Here is a 17,247-nt window from a genome sequence, read left to right as displayed (position 1 = left end):
GTGGGCAGTGGCGGTGAACCTCTTCTTCTGACGGCGTCTAGGGGTCCCCCTCCATTGCCTGTGACCTCTCAAGTCTGAACGCTTCTCCTCCATCGTCTTCTCTTCACCGAAACCTTCAAAAGTCCAGACTCCAAGGCAAGCCAGGTTTGATTTCTCCTCGCATCTTATTCATCTTTAATGATCTTATTATACACAACGGATAGTATGGAATAGTAGAAAGTCTCTAAGGGTGTTTTTGTAATCGCAATAAAAATTCCCCCCATAGATCCCTTTTTCCTCCATTTCATTTGATTGGTTCATCTTCTCCTAGATGACAGTGATGAACTCATTTCTGATAACCAATTAATGGAATTTTCATTTTTTTATTTTTTTTTAAATTTTTGGGAACTCAACTCCAAGAAAACACGCATGCGTGTCAATCCGTGACAAAAGTAGCCATGTTTTCTACGCTTTGGTTTTCTTCTCAAGAGTTGCGCACTTATGCCACCCCTTCCCTCTTTGGAACCAAAACGAGAATGTTTTCACTTTCATTGTCTCCAATGGCGTATGACGCCAGTGAAAGAAAGAATCTATATGTAATACGAATGAGGGTCTGCAAAATGATATCATATAAGGTCATAAGTGCGCAACTCGTGAGTGAGAGAGAGAGAGATTTCCTAGGTGAAGGGTTTACCCACGAAATATAAGGCCATTAAGCAAGATGATGACCATCGGATTAGTTTGATAAAAAAATTTGTTGCTCTGTAACAATACTAAAAATTGTCAAAGCTAGAAATGAATGCTCCAACACAAAAAATGACAAATTATCTACCCTTGTAACAATGAAATTAGGATTTTGATATTTCATTATTTTCTTCATTTTAAAAAAATAATAATTTATCAATACAAAAAATTTCAATGCAAATAATCAAAATATAGAATAATTCCTTCCTAAATATACATAGATCATCAACAAAGTAGACCTTATGTGTAATATTATAATCTTTATATCCCTATGAAAAGTATGATAAGATTATTGATACCATTGATTACGTCCCATCATTTTTGAACATTTAATTCAAATTCATTCTTGTTCCTCAAGATTAATGTATGTAATCTTTACATCCTATCTTCCAATCTAGCACTTAATTTAGATGTTATCTGATAAATAATATCATAAAAGATGAAAAGTTAGAAGGGCCCTTGATGTTCTATAGTCCAATGACTCTTTTCTTTTCCCACATCACAGAATCATAATTATGAATATTCAAATTATCAAAGAATTAATGAGTTCTTGTTGATATTTATTGAGATAAGATCCTAGAATCCCATATATTCTTGTGATATTAATCAATATTAATTAACTCTTCGTTGTGGCTAAACTAATGGGTTGACCTTTCTCTTGTTCTTCTAATTCCTTTATTAAAATATCATAACAGATGATATTCAAATTATTCAGTGAAATGTATTCACTTCATTCAATTTCCATAAAGATGGGTTACGATGTTAAACTACCTCCCATATATATACCTTTTTCCTTTATACCTCTTCTGTATGAATATTACGGAGATGCGAAAGAGGTAGTTACACAAAAGACATCAAGGGTCCATTTGGAAGTGAAATGAATGAAAATGACCAAAATTAATAGTAAACTCAACAATTTCTCTTTAAAATTTGTTTATTTTTAAGCAAATATTATGCAAGATCAAAACTTCAAGGAAATCAGTATTTTCTAACCAAATAGTGGATTAAATCTAATTGCATACAGGTCTAATTGGGAATTTTCTTTACCTATTGTTTTTTCTAATGGCTACACATAAATCTATAGGGAATGATGACTAGAGAGGATCCTAATCCCTTTGTATATGGTTGTTAGGGTGATATTATCACTTGACAACGTTGTTTATTTATATAGTTAAAAAATTGTATAGTTATTGGCATCTAATACATGACAGCAAACTCACAATAGTTGGTCAATTTGAAGAATGATGATGTTAAACTCTTCTAGTATTAAGTATTCAACTCTTTAATCCACTTTCTATCCACCTAATCCCTATATGCTTTTTTTTATTTATTTTTTATTTATTTTTTATTATTTTTTTATTAATGTTGTCGTTTTAGCTTATTGTGTGTTTGGTTTAGTTTTTTTAATTAGAAAAGATAGAAAAATTAAACACCGTTAGAACTTAGAAGTAATATATCTCTCAAAATGACTAGATATATTGATTTGGTAATATTTTAATATAAATATTATTTGGGAACAGAAAAAAAACACCGTTAGAAGAAGTAATATATCTTTTAAAATGAGTAAATGTATTGATTTGGTAATATTTTAATACAAATATTGTCTTCTACAATGATTTATTGATTAAATAACTTAAGAATATGATTTTCTTTTTTCTATAAGACTTCAAATAAGATGAGCAAAAGCTATTAAGTACTTTAGTTTAGAATCCAATTGATAATATCTATAAAGGTAATTTCTTATTAACACATACTAAGGTGTCATCTCACTTTTTTGCCTCTTGCTTTATTTTTAAAAGTTATTTAATAAAGTATTTAATGAATGGTAAAAAGGTATTTTAAAAGGAAAAATATTTGAATGCCATTTTATAAATCTTTTGAGAATAAAGCAATTGGTAATTAAAGAAAATGTCAAGTACTTAAGACACCTATAGTCTATAGATGTGTCAATCGGACATTTCCATACAGGAAATGTCAATGTATAGATTGCTAGTATTTGTTCTATATTATTACCCAATCTCATCTATAAATAGGACTTCTTTTTTTTCAAGAGGGGTGGGGATGGGGGTGGGGGTGGGGATTAAGTAAAACTCAATTTTCAAGTATGTATCGGAGAGTCTTAGTCTATGACGAGGGGACCAAAGAATAGCGAGATAATGTAAGTATCAATCACATATTAAGTGAATAGGCTTTATGCTTAAATTGTTGGACAATCCAATCTATATGTTATAATATTACGGGAAGAGAGTTCCTCAAATATATAAATGCATCTAGAAACTAAACAAACTAATGTGGGATTATAGTAATTCAAAACCTCCTAATGTCTTAAAACTCCTCCTTATTTGTAGTTTTGGTTTACCTCACATTACATTCAGACAATTAACTTAAGAAGAATAACAAAGAGACTTGTACATTACGAGCCCAACGTGTCAACATAAAAAATATGACCTAACAAAATAGAACTCACGAAATATGCCGTGAAAAGTACCTGGTCCAATAGTTTAAGGCTATGTTTGGTAATGTATTTTAGAAATAAAGTTTGGGTCTCAAATGCATTCTAAAACACCAATTTTTTATTTTTTTTTTACTTCCACCCCAAAACATGTTCTAGATCTATCCATTCTTTAAAATGTATACTCCTCACATTGGAAAACCTAGTAATACGATTCCAAAAACCTTAAAATCAGAATTAATCCACAATCAATTCAGATTTTGAAACATTGATACGAAACAAGAAATCATGATCAATCACAATTGATTCAGATCGAAAACGGGTTATTCGACCGACATAATTTCCTTTTTTTCGAACAATGATACCAAAGCAATCAGACAGGAGCACTAGCTAGCTTCATAGATCAGGACCGTTCAAGAGATAGAATCTCTGTGTAATGCAATTAGTGTCAAGTGCCAACCTTGGGTCCTACCATCTTAAGATCCAACCAATCTAATGTTCCACAAGACTTGTCTTAATAAAAGAAGTCAATTAAATGAACGGCCCACATTGATAACGACTAGTCGACATACTGGAGGTGTGTGGTCCAACCCAGTTTTCCCTCTGCCCTTTCTTTTAATTTGTATTTTTATTTCCCATATCAATTTATAGTTTCCTATTTAATTATAATTTTTTGAGATCTCCTTATTACACATGCACCGGGCAATAATTACTAAAATATTTTTATAAATCCATAGAAAGATAGAGTAGGTCTAGGAGTACCATAAAACTCGGCCTCCAGCAGACAATACAACGTAGGATACAGCTCGGATACAGTAACAGCTGGCAAACGAATTGTGTATTGGAGGACAATATTGTACATTTTCTAATTGTCATGGACAGTTTCGACCTCTTAGTAGGTTGCTTCTAAAACAATTTCTTCTATAGAAATTTACCAATTGGTCCTATTTTTGAAGGGGCATAAAGGGGTTTTGCTTTGGAACTTTCCCAACGTATTGCCTTTCATAGTGACACCTAACGCGAATATAGTTTTTAGCCCACCGAACGCCCACCACCTCTCTCTCCTGTCTCCCTCTCTTCACACCCCTCGCTTCCTCCATCACCCTCTCTTCCCTCCACTTTCTCTCTCTCTCTCAGCAACTGATCGGCGACGAACCAGTGAAGAAAAAACAAAGCAGGAAAAGCGGAAGAAGGGGGAAGAGTACAGTGTGAAAAGTAAATGAATCAATTTCTGTGTTCCATTAATGGCTGAATCACTTAGACCTTTTCTTCCAATGCAAGTCTGATAATATACTCTCTTGCTCTCCAGATCCACTCTGTTACTATTTTTCTCTTGAAGCTCCATTTTCTTTCCTTTTTTAGCTTCAGGTATGGCCGATTCTTTACTCTTATTCGTCTCCTTCTATCGCATTTCGCTCTATTTCTCTCTCTGCATTTTTCCTTTTTTATAATACTTTTTCCTGGCTCATCAATGGCTTCTGGTGAAGGGGGAAAAAAAAAATTTCCCCGAAACCTTTTGTTCTTCGATTGTGTGTTTGCTTGTTTTAGATACCTTATTAAGCATTTCCTGTGGACTGGATTTTGTTTTGGAATGCTATGACTTTGTTCTGGTGAATGAACGAGAAGGTTGGCCGTTAATGCGGCAAGGAAAGAAAAGTATTAGAGTCTTCAATTATCTCTTCTCTGCAAATTCTGTTCTGAGAAACGGAGCTTAATCGGTTGCTGCTTACTGGATTAAATAATTTTTACTGGTCTCACTGTTCACTGTTGTTTACAGTGTCTCTGCTTCCCCGAAATTTTAATTCTAGTCGGATTTATGAAAAACCACTGCTCTAACATTTATAGTCAAAGACACTGTTTTCAGTGAAAAACGTTCGATCTTTCATCGTTCTTTTCTTTAATTTTTATTTTTCTTGACCTACGCCTGGAAGATTGGTTAGACAATCTTATTTTATTTTTCTAATTATTATCCGTATTTTGGCCTTCTGAATTGGTTTGAGGATCTTGTCTCAAAATGAAATTTTGGGAGATAATGCTTCACTCATTAGATCTCTGGAGTTCTCTATTTTGGATTGGATAAACTTTTTCCATTGGGATACTTGATCATCCGATTCATGTTTTTCGGTGCCTGATTAGATCATCTGATATGGTGCTTATCGTAAGATTTTCGTGACTAAATAATCGCGTGCGGAGGTTATTCTGACAATGCATGACATTGCCTGTACAGTTCCGGTTTTTCCCTTTGTTTTGGGGTGGGGTTGGGAGCTCGAAGTACTGCTGTGGATCTTTCGTTTATTGGATCTGGCGGGTTTTCTGGCTCCATTTCTGTTTTTCGTTTTTGTAGCGATTTAGAATACCTCTTGCTTATCTGTATTTTGCATTGTGGGCGCCATGCTCTCTTGCACTTCCTCTTCTTCTTTTATTTTTATTTTGTTTTTCTCCTTTTTTGGTGGGCAAGCAGGTTACAGGTTAGTTGTTAGTTTGATGAATACGGATGTTTAATCAGGCATGCGGATGAACGCCTCCAAATTTTAACAAATGAACAGGACTTTTTTTGGAACTAAGCAGTGTGATTTTCCTTTTCTATAAAGCATTTCCCCGGAATGCATAATATAAATACAACTAAAAATGTTTGCAATTACTGGAGTAAATTAAGTATTACGATTCCTTAGCCAATCCAACCACAGCTCATTCAGTAAATATCTTAAGATTGAATTATTGAATTTATTCTAGCATTGTTGGTTCATGCACTTTCACACTTTAAATGTACCGCCTTTATAATTGAGGGATTGTGTGGGATTTTCCAGAAATTCATTTCTTATTTCAGCAGCAAGTATTGCCTTTTGTCGTTTAATTACTCTTGAGTATGCTCTCTGTTTTCATTATTGCTGGGTACAATCCTTTTCCTTGTATTTTTATAATTTTTTTTACGCCTGATATGTCTGCAGGTAATATATAGTTCAAATGGACCGCCGTAGTTGGCCATGGAAAAAAAAATCATCTGATAAAACAGTTTCCGCATCAGATTCTGCTGGTGCTTCTTTGGTTTCAGCTGGATCCCAGGGGAATCAGGTCTGTTAAAAATTATAGTTATTATTATATTTCTTTGTTTAAAATATCTTGATGTTCGAGTAGAAACATTTTCCAGAATTAAGATATCGCAGATGAAAGCTTGTCTATACTCTTCAGTCCCCTCCTAGGCTCTCTAATGAATGACCTGTAGTTAAAAACCCTCTGAACATTTTGTGCACTATTACCATAATCCACCAATGTTTCCTTATGCATGTTGGGCTGCTTCAACTGCACTGTTGTTGGTCTTAAGTTGTAAGGGGTAGGGCCATAGGGGTACATTTGATAACATGGTTATGAAAAGTTTGCTAATAACTGAAAGTGTTTTGTTTAGGAAATGGTTCATGAATTAATTTGTAATGAGAGGTCACTTTGTTTTTGTGATTTGCTTATGTATTTGTTTTCATCTTCAATTTATGCAAAATATTGTGGGTAAAGAAAACAACTTAGGTCCGAAGGTTTTACATCCCTCCACCCACCCAAAAAAAAAAAAAAAAAAAGTAGTAAAGATCTAAGTTAATTAACTATAATGAGCCTATGCACCTATATCCATTTCCCTAGGATGATGGGCTGCATTATAGTTTATGTAATAGCTATTGTATTGAAAACAATTCCACTTTCATATGGGTAAACAAACAAACTGATATGGCAATGTAATTTCATTGGCTTAACAGTCTGAAAAATGATTGGGGTGATTAGTAAGCCATCCCTGAGACTCCCCCCCTCCCCCATCCCCCCCCCCCTCCCCTTTTCCCTTTCTTTCTTGAGCCTTGTTCTTCTTTGCCTACTTTTTATACTTACGCTGTTTGACAGAGAATCCTTAATTTTTCCCTGTGCTGGTAACGCACATTTTCATTTTCTTTGTCATAATGGCTTGCTTTCCGTGAGGGCTGAAAGCATGTCGAGAGGGATACTGTCCAAGTTAACCTTTTTTTCTGTCCTCTCATAATATGTCAATTTGGTTTTCTAATCTTTTGTTGCTTTTATTTATGTAGTTATATTCTTTGTTGATATACTATTATCATTTCTCCGCCAACTTATCCTTTTTTTCAGAAATAAATAAAAAAGTCACTATCCACTTAGCTGATCATCTTATGGTTTAGGTTTTACCTTCTCAGTGATATGCTTCATTTATGACCAGGAAAATTCCAAGAAAGTAAATTATGTTCAACTATCTGTGGAATCGTATGCCCATTTCACTGGATTGGAGGAACATGTTAAGGTATTGGAGGAAGAGGTTAAGGCATTGGAGGATGAGCTTAAGGCATCCGAGAATAAAGTAAAGACGTTAAATGAAAAGCTGACCTCAGCACAGTCAGAGATGACTACTAAGGAAAATCTGGTCAAGCAGCATGCAAAAGTTGCTGAAGAAGCTGTATCAGGTACAGCCTTTTTTATTGTGTTTTTAAACTGCCAAGAATGCTTACTATATGCATGTACTGTACTTGATTGCTTGTTTTATAATTTCAAGTGCTATGGGATATCTGGCCTAACTCATATGTTTTTGGATATCCATATAATTTTTATTCTTCTTTCCCTTTTCCTTCACTTTTCCTGTTCTCTATCTTAATCAGAACTGACTACTGAGCCCCACTGATTTTTGCAGGCTGGGAAAAAGCTGAAGCAGAAGCTTCAGCTTTGAAAATTCAACTCGAATCTGTCACACTTCTGAAGCTCACTGCTGAAGATCGAGCATCCCATCTGGATGGTGCCCTCAAAGAGTGCATGAGGCAAATACGGAATTTGAAGGAGGAGCATGAACTGAAGTTGCATGAGGTTGTTCTTACCAAAACCAAGCAATGGGACAAGATCAAGCATGATTTTGAGGCCAAAATAGGCGATTTAAAGCAAGAACTCCTTAGATCCTCTGGTGAAAATGCTGCACTTTCTAGGTCATTGCAAGAACGTTCCAACATGCTAATGAAGATCAGTGAAGAAAAATCCCAAGCTGAGGCTGATATTGAACTTTTAAAGACCAATATTCAATCTTGTGAAAAGGAGATAAACTCACTTAAGTATGAACTCCATATAGCTTCAAAGGAGCTTGAAATCCGCAATGAAGAAAAGAACATGAGTATGCGGTCTGCTGAAGTGGCAACCAAACAGCATTTGGAGGGTGTTAAGAAGATAGCCAAGTTGGAAGCAGAGTGCCAGAGGTTACGTGGCCTTGTTAGGAAAAAGTTGCCCGGCCCTGCTGCATTGGCCCAAATGAAGCATGAAGTTGAGAGCTTAGGCCGTGATTATGGAGAAATTCGACCACGGAGGTCTCCTGTTAGGAGTCCTAGCCCACATTTGGCTCCAATGCCTGAATTTTCTCTTGACAATGTTCAGCAGTTCCATAAAGAGACGGAGTTTCTCACTGCACGTTTGTTGGCTATGGAAGAGGAAACAAATATGTTGAAAGAGGCATTGGCAAAGCGAAACAGTGAACTGCAAACTTCGAGAAACATGTGTGCTAAAACAGCTAGTATGCTTCGAAGCCTAGAAGCGCAGATGCACACACTGAATCAACAAAAAAGCTCTCCAAAATCAACTACTGATATGCCTATTGAAAATTCCTCAAGCCAAAGTGCAAGCAATCCTCCAAGCTTGACTTCCATGTCTGAAGATGGGATTGATGAGGATGGAAGTTGTGCTGAGTCCTGGGCTACAGCTTTGATCTCGGAGCTCTCTCAATTCAAGAAAGAAAGGGATGTCGAGAAGGTTATCAAGGCTGATAATCCAAAACATTTGGAACTTATGGATGACTTCCTGGAGATGGAGAGAATGGCATGTTTATCAGCTGAATCAAATGGTGCCATCTCTTCCTCAGTTGGTTTAACTGATAAGGTAACTGAAAATGGAGACCATAGTGCTTTGGCTGAGGTCACAAAAGGTGGGAATCTCAGTTCAGATCAGCAGGCGGGCTTGGACACATCAGTGAATCAGGTTTCCTCTAATGTGGAGTTCTCAGCAGTGGATCTTGAATCTGAAACCAACCAAGTGCCACTGTCAAAGCTCAAATCAAGAATTTCATTGGTATTTGAGTCTCAAGCTAAGGATGCAAATGTGGAGAAGATTTTAGAGGACATTAAACATGTTGTGCTGGATTTACAAGATTCACTGCCTCGGAACTCAGTAAGCTCTACTGTCAAGGAGAATAATAATTGTGAAGACAATGCACCTATCATAGACCAGGAACTGGCTGCTGCTATTTCTCAGATTCATGATTTTGTGGTATCACTGGGCAAAGAAGCTATTGCAGTGCAGGATAGATATCCTGATGGACATGGATTAGATAAAAAGATTGAAGAGTTCTCTGCCTCTGTCAGAAAAATTCTGTGCAGCAAAATGAGTTTGGTTGACTTCGTTCTTGACCTATCTCATGTCCTGGCCAAAGCTGGTGAATTCAGCTTCAATGTCCTGGGTTATAAGGGAAACGAAGGAGAAACCAACATGTCTGATTGTGTAGATAAAGTAGCATTACCAGAAAATAAGGTTGTCCAGGATGATCTTGCAAGAGAGAGATTTCCCAATGGTTGTGCCCACATTTCTCACTGTACTTCTGATCCTGAAGTTCTTCAGGATGGAAGCCCCATTCCAGGCTTTGAATTGAATTCCAAGTCATGCAATTGCTCATTGGAGGAACTGGAACAACTGAAATCAGACAAACATAACATGGAAATGGATTTAACTAGGTGCACCGAAGAGATGGAGAACACAAAGTCTCAGTTGCAGGAAACAGAGCAACTTCTGGCAGAGCTTAGAACACAATTGGCATCTTCTCAAAAATCGAACAGCTTGGCAGATACACAGCTGAAATGTATGGCAGAATCTTATAATTCACTCGAAATGCGTTCACAGGAGTTAGAAGCTGAAGTCAACCTTCTACGTGCAAAAGCCGAGGCTTTAAATAATGAGCTTCTGGAAGAAAAGAGGAATCATCAAAATGCTCTGGATAAATGCAATGATCTTCAAGAGCAAATACAAAGGTCAGCACTGAACTGCCTCTTGTAGTCAAGATTTTGTCACTTATGCTGATCAACTTGACTTGTCTTCTGCCATCTTGAGTTGGTTATGTTGAGTAGTCTTTAAGAGGGATAGAGTTGGCAAGATACATAATTAGTTGCTGGATATTTACGAAATCCTGGCTGAGGCTGCACTTGCTTGCTCGTTTTTTTTGCTGATTTTTCATCTAGTTAAAGGGTTGATCTGTTGATCCTGTTGTGATTTGGCAATAACCTGCAAACCTTGGCCTGCTGGAACTATAGCATTGGTCTTCGGTAAATTTTGGGGCGTTTCTTTTGCTCTTTGAAGAGCTAAGAAGCAGTGTAGTATATATAGAAGAGATCATGTCAAAATACCTGAACTATTTGATTCATATTTCCTTGCAGCCATTTTGTTGTGTTGGTTCTTATTTGACTTGTTAGTTTTATATCTGACCTACTCCCTCTTTCATTTCTTATACTTTAATAAGGAGTCAGAGCTGTTCAAAGTGTTTGTCGACTTCTGCTGGTGATGTAGACACTGAAACCAAACAGGTATCAATCATATCCTATCCTATACTCTGAAAAGTTGGAATTGCTTACAATAAAGAGCCAAAAATTAATGAATATTCTCAATACAAATGTGGTTGTTACCTTCATAAACCTGGTTAGGAACTACTAGAAGTTTATGGTTGATATAACTGTTCAAATTATCCCTTTTTTCTTTTTTCCCTGAGGAAATTCTATGTTCTTTCACGATTTTAATTCGGTTGAGTTTGAACAGACCCTTATGAATTGTCTTCTTTATATACCTGCTTTTCTTCCATGCTATGTTTGTTCTTGCAGTTGTACCTAGATGGAAATATAAACTTAGGCAAGAGTTCTGAATGTGACACAGGTCCAGAAGGTAGCAATTGGCAACCTGGAAGATCTTTATGTTAAGATGTGTTTTGACTCTGTTATATGAGATCAAAGGCATCATCTTCAGATTTGGTTCAGCAAATGTTTTGAAGATACATTGACCACCATGTATTTTCTTAACTACTGATATAACTAGAGAAAATATTTTATTACATGAAGACTTGCCTTTATGCAATGTAAATTACTTAAAAATTTTTATGTTTAGGAAGTTATAGATTACCAAATTAGTTCAGGTTCATGATTTGAGCAACATTGCAAACCATTTTCTTCACACACATTTTTTCCCCATCCCACACAGTGTCCCAACCAGCATAAAAACAGGAAACAGTTGGGCCAATTGCCAAAGATCTCAGACGGTGTCCTGACTTTCCTTTAGAACACTGTTGCAGACTGATGGTCCTCGGGATTTGAATCCCAAACTGAATCATATGCCATTTATTTATGATGATTAGATTTAATTTTTACAACGTTCGTGGCTGTCATCAAAGTCCTGTAGTATTTTCTACATCCTTTATTGATCTATATTCATACTGAAATTTAATTTCAACTTTCTCTATATATTCTATGAGTTTATACTAACTGTGTTTCTATTCTCAGAAATATGTTTGATTATAAATGTGTATTATCTTGCAAGTGCCACAGCATTGAAATTCTAGTATTCGAACACTGCATCCTGTGGTCTAGTACTTTTCCTTCTTTGTTTGGGTGCTCCAATATTACGTAAAGGTTGAAGAATACGAAACTATTGATTTGTGAGTTTAAGAGGGATAGAAAAAAAAAAAAATTTTGAGTATATCCCAGCTTGGCTTTAATCACCTTTCACAAGTGCAAATAGGGTTGCAGTGCAATGATGGAAATTTGGACCATGATTCGGTGTTGTAGATATTCTGAATATTTCTAGAGAGTCTACAATATCTAGGTGATGGAAATATTTGAGATAACTACTTACTACTGCAATAAGATTTCTCAAGGTTCACAGATGGTTATATATGATCAAAGGCAATTCTCTTGCGAAGTTGGAATTGATCCTCTTGGAATTAATTGCCAGTGACTTCCTTTGCATTGATCAAGTAGTTTAGTCTCCTAGCATATCTTTGTGTGTGCTCGACACCTTTGCTCTTCTTTCAACCCTTCTAATATTGGCTTCTTGTCTATTTCCTCTACAATCATATGTGGGACATTGTTTTTCTCTCCTCCCCCCCCCCCCCTTTCTGTCTAGCTCTTTAGCTCCTTGGTTATAAATAGAGCTCGGACATTACTTAGGAAAAAGGGTTTACGATTGGTTTGATTAAACTTCGTGGAGAGAGGCCTTCCAGCTCTGCTGTTGTTAAGGACCATGGTTAGACCGTCTCCTTTTTAGGGTCTGCAGGCCCACAGCTGGGTTGAAATGCTTGGAAATGGATCAGTAGTATTTTAATATCTTGGTCATTATGTAGCTATTGCACACTGTATGATGTGTGATGTTGTGGTTCTCATGCATTGGCTCTCAACAGCTCTTCTTTGCTGCAACACCCCCCCCCCCCAAAAAAAAAAAAAGGCAAATTATTTTACCTTTTCTCTCTCTGATTTAGTGCCCTTCCTTGACGCTCTGTTTTCTCCTTAATTAAGTTGGAGATATTCCATATGTCAACTTTTCTTTTTGTTTCTCTCCTGTATCTTGTCTTTTACTAATATATTACTGTTTCTTTTTATTTGGATGTGTTCTTTCTGTAACGAACTTGTTTGACAACTTAGGGACCTGAAACTTGGGACTTGCTCCTTCTACATAGTGAGCAATGATGCCATCTTCTTCTCTTCCAACTTCCAAGGGTGGACTTTCTGTTGAGTTCAGTTATGTGATTTTTCATGAGCTTTCATGCAACTTTGTATTTTGAAAAATAATGAACAGAAAATGATTAAATTCTTCACAATTCAGTAAAATTTGTGGCAGTGGTTGATGTTTGAACATTTAGACACACTGGCAATGTTTCCACAACCCCCTCCTGCACGGCTGCACCTACCTTTAACATAGCTCAATTGCTGGTAATATTTGTTTCTTATTTTGTTTGTGGTTGAACTGTCAACTTAGGTCTCTATGGACCACCACCTTCCTTTTGAGAGCATATGACACAGGGTTCTTTTTCCCTGAGAATTTTATATTCAGTTTTACTGTACACATAAGTTCCTTAAATGCAGTTCATCTTGTTTGTTATTAATCTGTGAATTCTGTTGTTTCGTCAATTGGTTATATGTTCTTTTTCTGTGTTGTGTACTACATGCATAATCCTTTTATTGCTAGGGGAAAGTAAAATATAATCTCTATCCTTCTATTGCTAGGGGAAAGTAAAATATAATCTCTCTCTCTCTCCTTTTGTACATTTTCATTATTTTAAAACATATGTAAATCTGTTCATTTTGCTTTTGTTGCTACAGGAGAGAGAGATAGCAGCTGCAGCAGAGAAGCTTGCAGAGTGTCAGGAGACCATTTTTCTTCTAAGTAAGCAGTTGAAAGCTTTGCATCCTCCAACAGAGCTGATGGGATCCCCACAAAATGAGATGCATCAAATGAGTGAAAGTTCCATGGTAGATGAGCCAACTCCTAGTGGATTGAACCGAGAAAGCATAGACGCTTCCAAACACTTTGATCAGGCTGAGTTGGAAACTGCTGCTTCAAATTTTACGGGAGTGGGTGGTGAGTCCCCCTCTGATGCATTTTACTCTCTCAATTGTCCATCTGACACTGAAGCAAACATGCTTTTGAGATCCCCAGTCAGTTCAACACATCCGAGACACCGGCCCACAAGATCAGGCTCCTCTATTTCCTCTTCGGCCGCAACTCCTGAGAAGCATTCACGGGGTTTCAGCAGGTTCTTTTCGTCCAAAACAAAGAATGGACACTAGTTTTTGGTTTTCAAATGTCAACATCAGTCGTAACCAAATTAATTGCTTATTGTGGTAAACATGGAGGTGGACGTTTTGTAGATGAGAAATTGACGAGTTTCTGGACCAACCATTTCTATGTTCTTGGAAGAGCAATTTGAAAAGGGAAAGGTTACCTGGTCCATGGTTTGGTAGCTTAATGTTGAAGATATATGGAGAATTGGGGTGAGCACGATTAGCCAAATTTCGCCTTTGCATGAGAAGATCATCAACCTCTGATACAGTTCATACGTGTGGTCAATGTACAGTAATCTTGCATGTAAAGTGTTCCCAAGGGAACACTGGAAATGCATCTCATAGTTGTTTAAAACATTTGAGTTTGGGTTTTGGAGACAATAATTCGTGTTATTGGAATATTCTTTCTGTGACATGATATCATCTTATGAGCCAAGTTTTAATGGAGTTGGGGGATTGAAGCTTTTGTAAGTTTATCATTTGAGGTGTGCAGAGTTAGAAGAAGAATTCTGGTACCTTATAGCTCATAGAGTTGTTTTGCTTTGAATTAAGCACAATAAATTATACATGATCTGCAGATTTTCTGAAGATCTTTCCTGAAATGCTTCTGATGTTTAATTCTGGATGCACTTCCTTAAAAATGGAGGGGATAACTAAGAAGGCGAACAGTTCACGTAATCAGAATCAGACTGAACCCTAGAATTCCAGTATGAATTGGCCGTAATTGGGATTGGATTTAGATGATTCTTATAGAATGGACGATCCGATTCTGATTCCTCGAAGCAATGTTTATAGGGTTTTAATAGAGCCCTCACAACCCGAGCACATAAATGCAATTATCAGAGGTGTGCTCTACCACTGAGCTAATAGCCCGTCATGCAGACCATCAACTGGGTCTCACTATAACAACAACTGCTTAGTGCAGTTGGTGAGCTGTGGTGTGTATAAAACCCATGCTCACTAGGAGGTCTCGAGTTCGAGTCTCCTAGCTGTTACCTACTTCCCTCCCTACCTATCAAAAAAAAAAAAAAAAAAAAAAAAAAAAAAAAAAAACTGGGTCTCACTATACCAAAATCAAGAGAAATCCCATCCCTCTCTTTTTTGTGCATTGGTGTCGCCACATGGGAGGGACATGGAGACGTAAAGGGGGATCCTATTAACTTATTATGACCTAAGGCTGATAAGCTTATGAGTTAGGTCTTTACCATTGAGGAACAAAAGAAGACTTCCATCTCCAAGCTTAGCTTAAACGTGTCTTGCTTCTTTTTTAATGTGAAACAATGAAAGAAGACTTTCACCTCCAAGCTAAGCTCAAACATATCTCGCTTCTTTTTCAATGCGAAGCAAAAGACAAAGCATGGGATGCATATATTTTCTCTTTCTTTTCATTACTCCTAAAATAAAAATAGAAATTATTCCTATTGAGGCCAAAGAACCTAATTTGATGAACAAAAAAGGGCATCATAGAAAGGGTTCATTATAAGTTTATAACTATGGAAAAGATCCCACACCAACAGTGTGGAGATTCTTTCTCTCGTCCTCTCACATTCATTTCATGTAGGGTTTACACTGACATACTCTCTTTCTTTCACGATCATAGAGATTCTCTTGTCGATGAAAATATTTCTTACATCTTGATTGGTTTGGTATAGGATAATAACCCTTTCCCAACTAACTATTGAAATAATCAAATGTTATGATTGGAGACTTGTGATGACCAATGAGAGCATGAGACAAGCTTTTGTCTAACATTAGAAGTGGTGATTGAGATGTGGAATGTCTTGAGCTGGCTTGCCTTGTTTCTTATGTGTATATACCCATGGTTGCCATCACTTACTTAGACTGTGATTGATGATTGATTTTTAAACCAACCAGCTAATGAGCCAAAGTACGGTAAGGACACTATACCACTAGCTGTAGACCCTCCATGTCCTCTTCCCTGCAAGACAAACAGAGTCCGGTCTTAAAAATCCAATGGAAGGCCCACAATGCTGGTATTGATTTGTTGAGGCCAAGAGCTCTAAATTCCTATGAGAAGCTTGGCTTATTAACCCAACCCAACCCAATCTGTTTGGCTGTTTCCATCCAATCCCCTAGATATTTTTTGAATAGCTGTATACCCAACTTTAAGCACAAGGGTTGAATAGACCTGATTCTTGTCTAGTGTTAATGGGCCGAACTGGTCTCTCTAAGCCCATTGGAACTTTATCCTTCTCTTTGTGCTTAATTTGTGGTTTTTTTTTTCAGTAATTTGGGATCAGGGCTATAACTGAACAACCCAAGCTATGTTAATCTCATATTGAAAGTTCAAACAAGCCATGTTAATCTCATACATGAACATATCTATGTATTGATAGAGCTGATTAGGTATTTGGGACAGTGGAGAGAAAAACTGATCTTTTATTTGTTAAATTGCAAATGTAAGAGGGTATTCTGAGCAAGCGGACTATCCGACGCCCCTCATAGAGAATTTTCGATTCATTTTTCCTCTCCTTAAAAAGAATTAATAATAAAAAAGGAGACGGTTTTCTAAGCAAAAGGCATAGGAGAGCACATCATTGAGGAGTGACATAATGGTTTTATACGTAGGGGACAGAGCGGTCGTTACATGTGAGGGAGAGAGAGAAAGAGATATATTTCATAACCACTAACTGGCTCATTTTCATTTTTCCTTGTAACTCCCTCTAGTTGCGAGAGAAATTGGAGAGAAGGAAAGTAAAATTGTCAAAGCTAACAAACTAATTCCAAATCCGTCATTAAATTTCATTTTACTTTGCTTGGATTTGAATAATAAAATAAAAATCTATGCAAAGTAAAAGTTATATATATATATATATATATATATTTAAGAAGTACCATTATTAATTATGATAAGAAATTTAAGTAGATAATGCAATCATGTAGAACAATGATTACCAAGGATTAAAGAATCGATATTGGTCGTCGTATCGATCGGTCAAAATTAAGATACGTATCGGAGAGTATCGTATCGTATCGGAGATATACTAAGATACGCTAAAGATACACACATAAATGGATAGGAAACATTTTTTTAAACACTTTTGCATAAAGAATTTGTTAAAAAAAGCTATTGATAACATGTATTATGCATAAACACTAAATTGAGGGTATCGTATTAAGAATTCAAGGTCTGTAGTTGTCCCATAAATGTAAAATCCTTGTTCCCAACCTTGATTTCCACTTTAGTTAGAGAGAAATATGGCTGACAGCAACTTTGGAACA

At 36.4% G+C, this 17,247-nt stretch overlaps 1 protein-coding gene across 2 annotated transcripts; it reads left to right on the top strand.

The window, feature by feature from the left end:
- LOC122073578 (filament-like plant protein 4) lies at positions 1-14,606 on the top strand. 2 transcript variants are annotated; one of them, XM_042638171.1, is made up of 7 exons: positions 4,204-4,390; positions 4,485-4,543; positions 6,124-6,247; positions 7,386-7,626; positions 7,851-10,215; positions 10,701-10,764; positions 13,543-14,606. In XM_042638171.1, exons 3-7 carry the CDS (start codon positions 6,140-6,142, stop codon positions 14,008-14,010), a joined length of 3,246 nt encoding a protein of 1,081 aa, XP_042494105.1. In that variant the 5' UTR covers positions 4,204-4,390; positions 4,485-4,543; positions 6,124-6,139; the 3' UTR covers positions 14,011-14,606. The 2 variants fall into 2 exon arrangements, with proteins under 2 accessions (XP_042494106.1, XP_042494105.1); XM_042638172.1 differs by lacking the exons at positions 4,204-4,390; positions 4,485-4,543 and adding an exon at positions 1-144.
- The last annotated feature ends 2,641 nt before the right edge of the window (positions 14,607-17,247 follow it).

Source organism: Macadamia integrifolia, chromosome 3 (genome assembly GCF_013358625.1).
Source record: "Macadamia integrifolia cultivar HAES 741 chromosome 3, SCU_Mint_v3, whole genome shotgun sequence".
Classification (NCBI taxonomy): domain Eukaryota; kingdom Viridiplantae; phylum Streptophyta; class Magnoliopsida; order Proteales; family Proteaceae; genus Macadamia; species Macadamia integrifolia.
The sequence above is the reverse complement of the archived record's forward strand: the minus strand, read 5'-3'. Positions and strand labels throughout refer to the sequence as shown.

Excerpts from the sequence above, each read along its gene's own strand:
- LOC122073578 (XM_042638172.1), top strand. The coding sequence starts at position 6,140 with ATGGACCGCCGTAGTTGGCCATGGAAAAAAAAATCATCTGATAAAACA. Across the intron at positions 6,248-7,385 it reads CTGGATCCCAGGGGAATCAG|GAAAATTCCAAGAAAGTAAA; the intron begins GTCTGTTAAAAA and ends ATTTATGACCAG. Across the intron at positions 10,216-10,700 it reads CTTCAAGAGCAAATACAAAG|GAGTCAGAGCTGTTCAAAGT; the intron begins GTCAGCACTGAA and ends TACTTTAATAAG.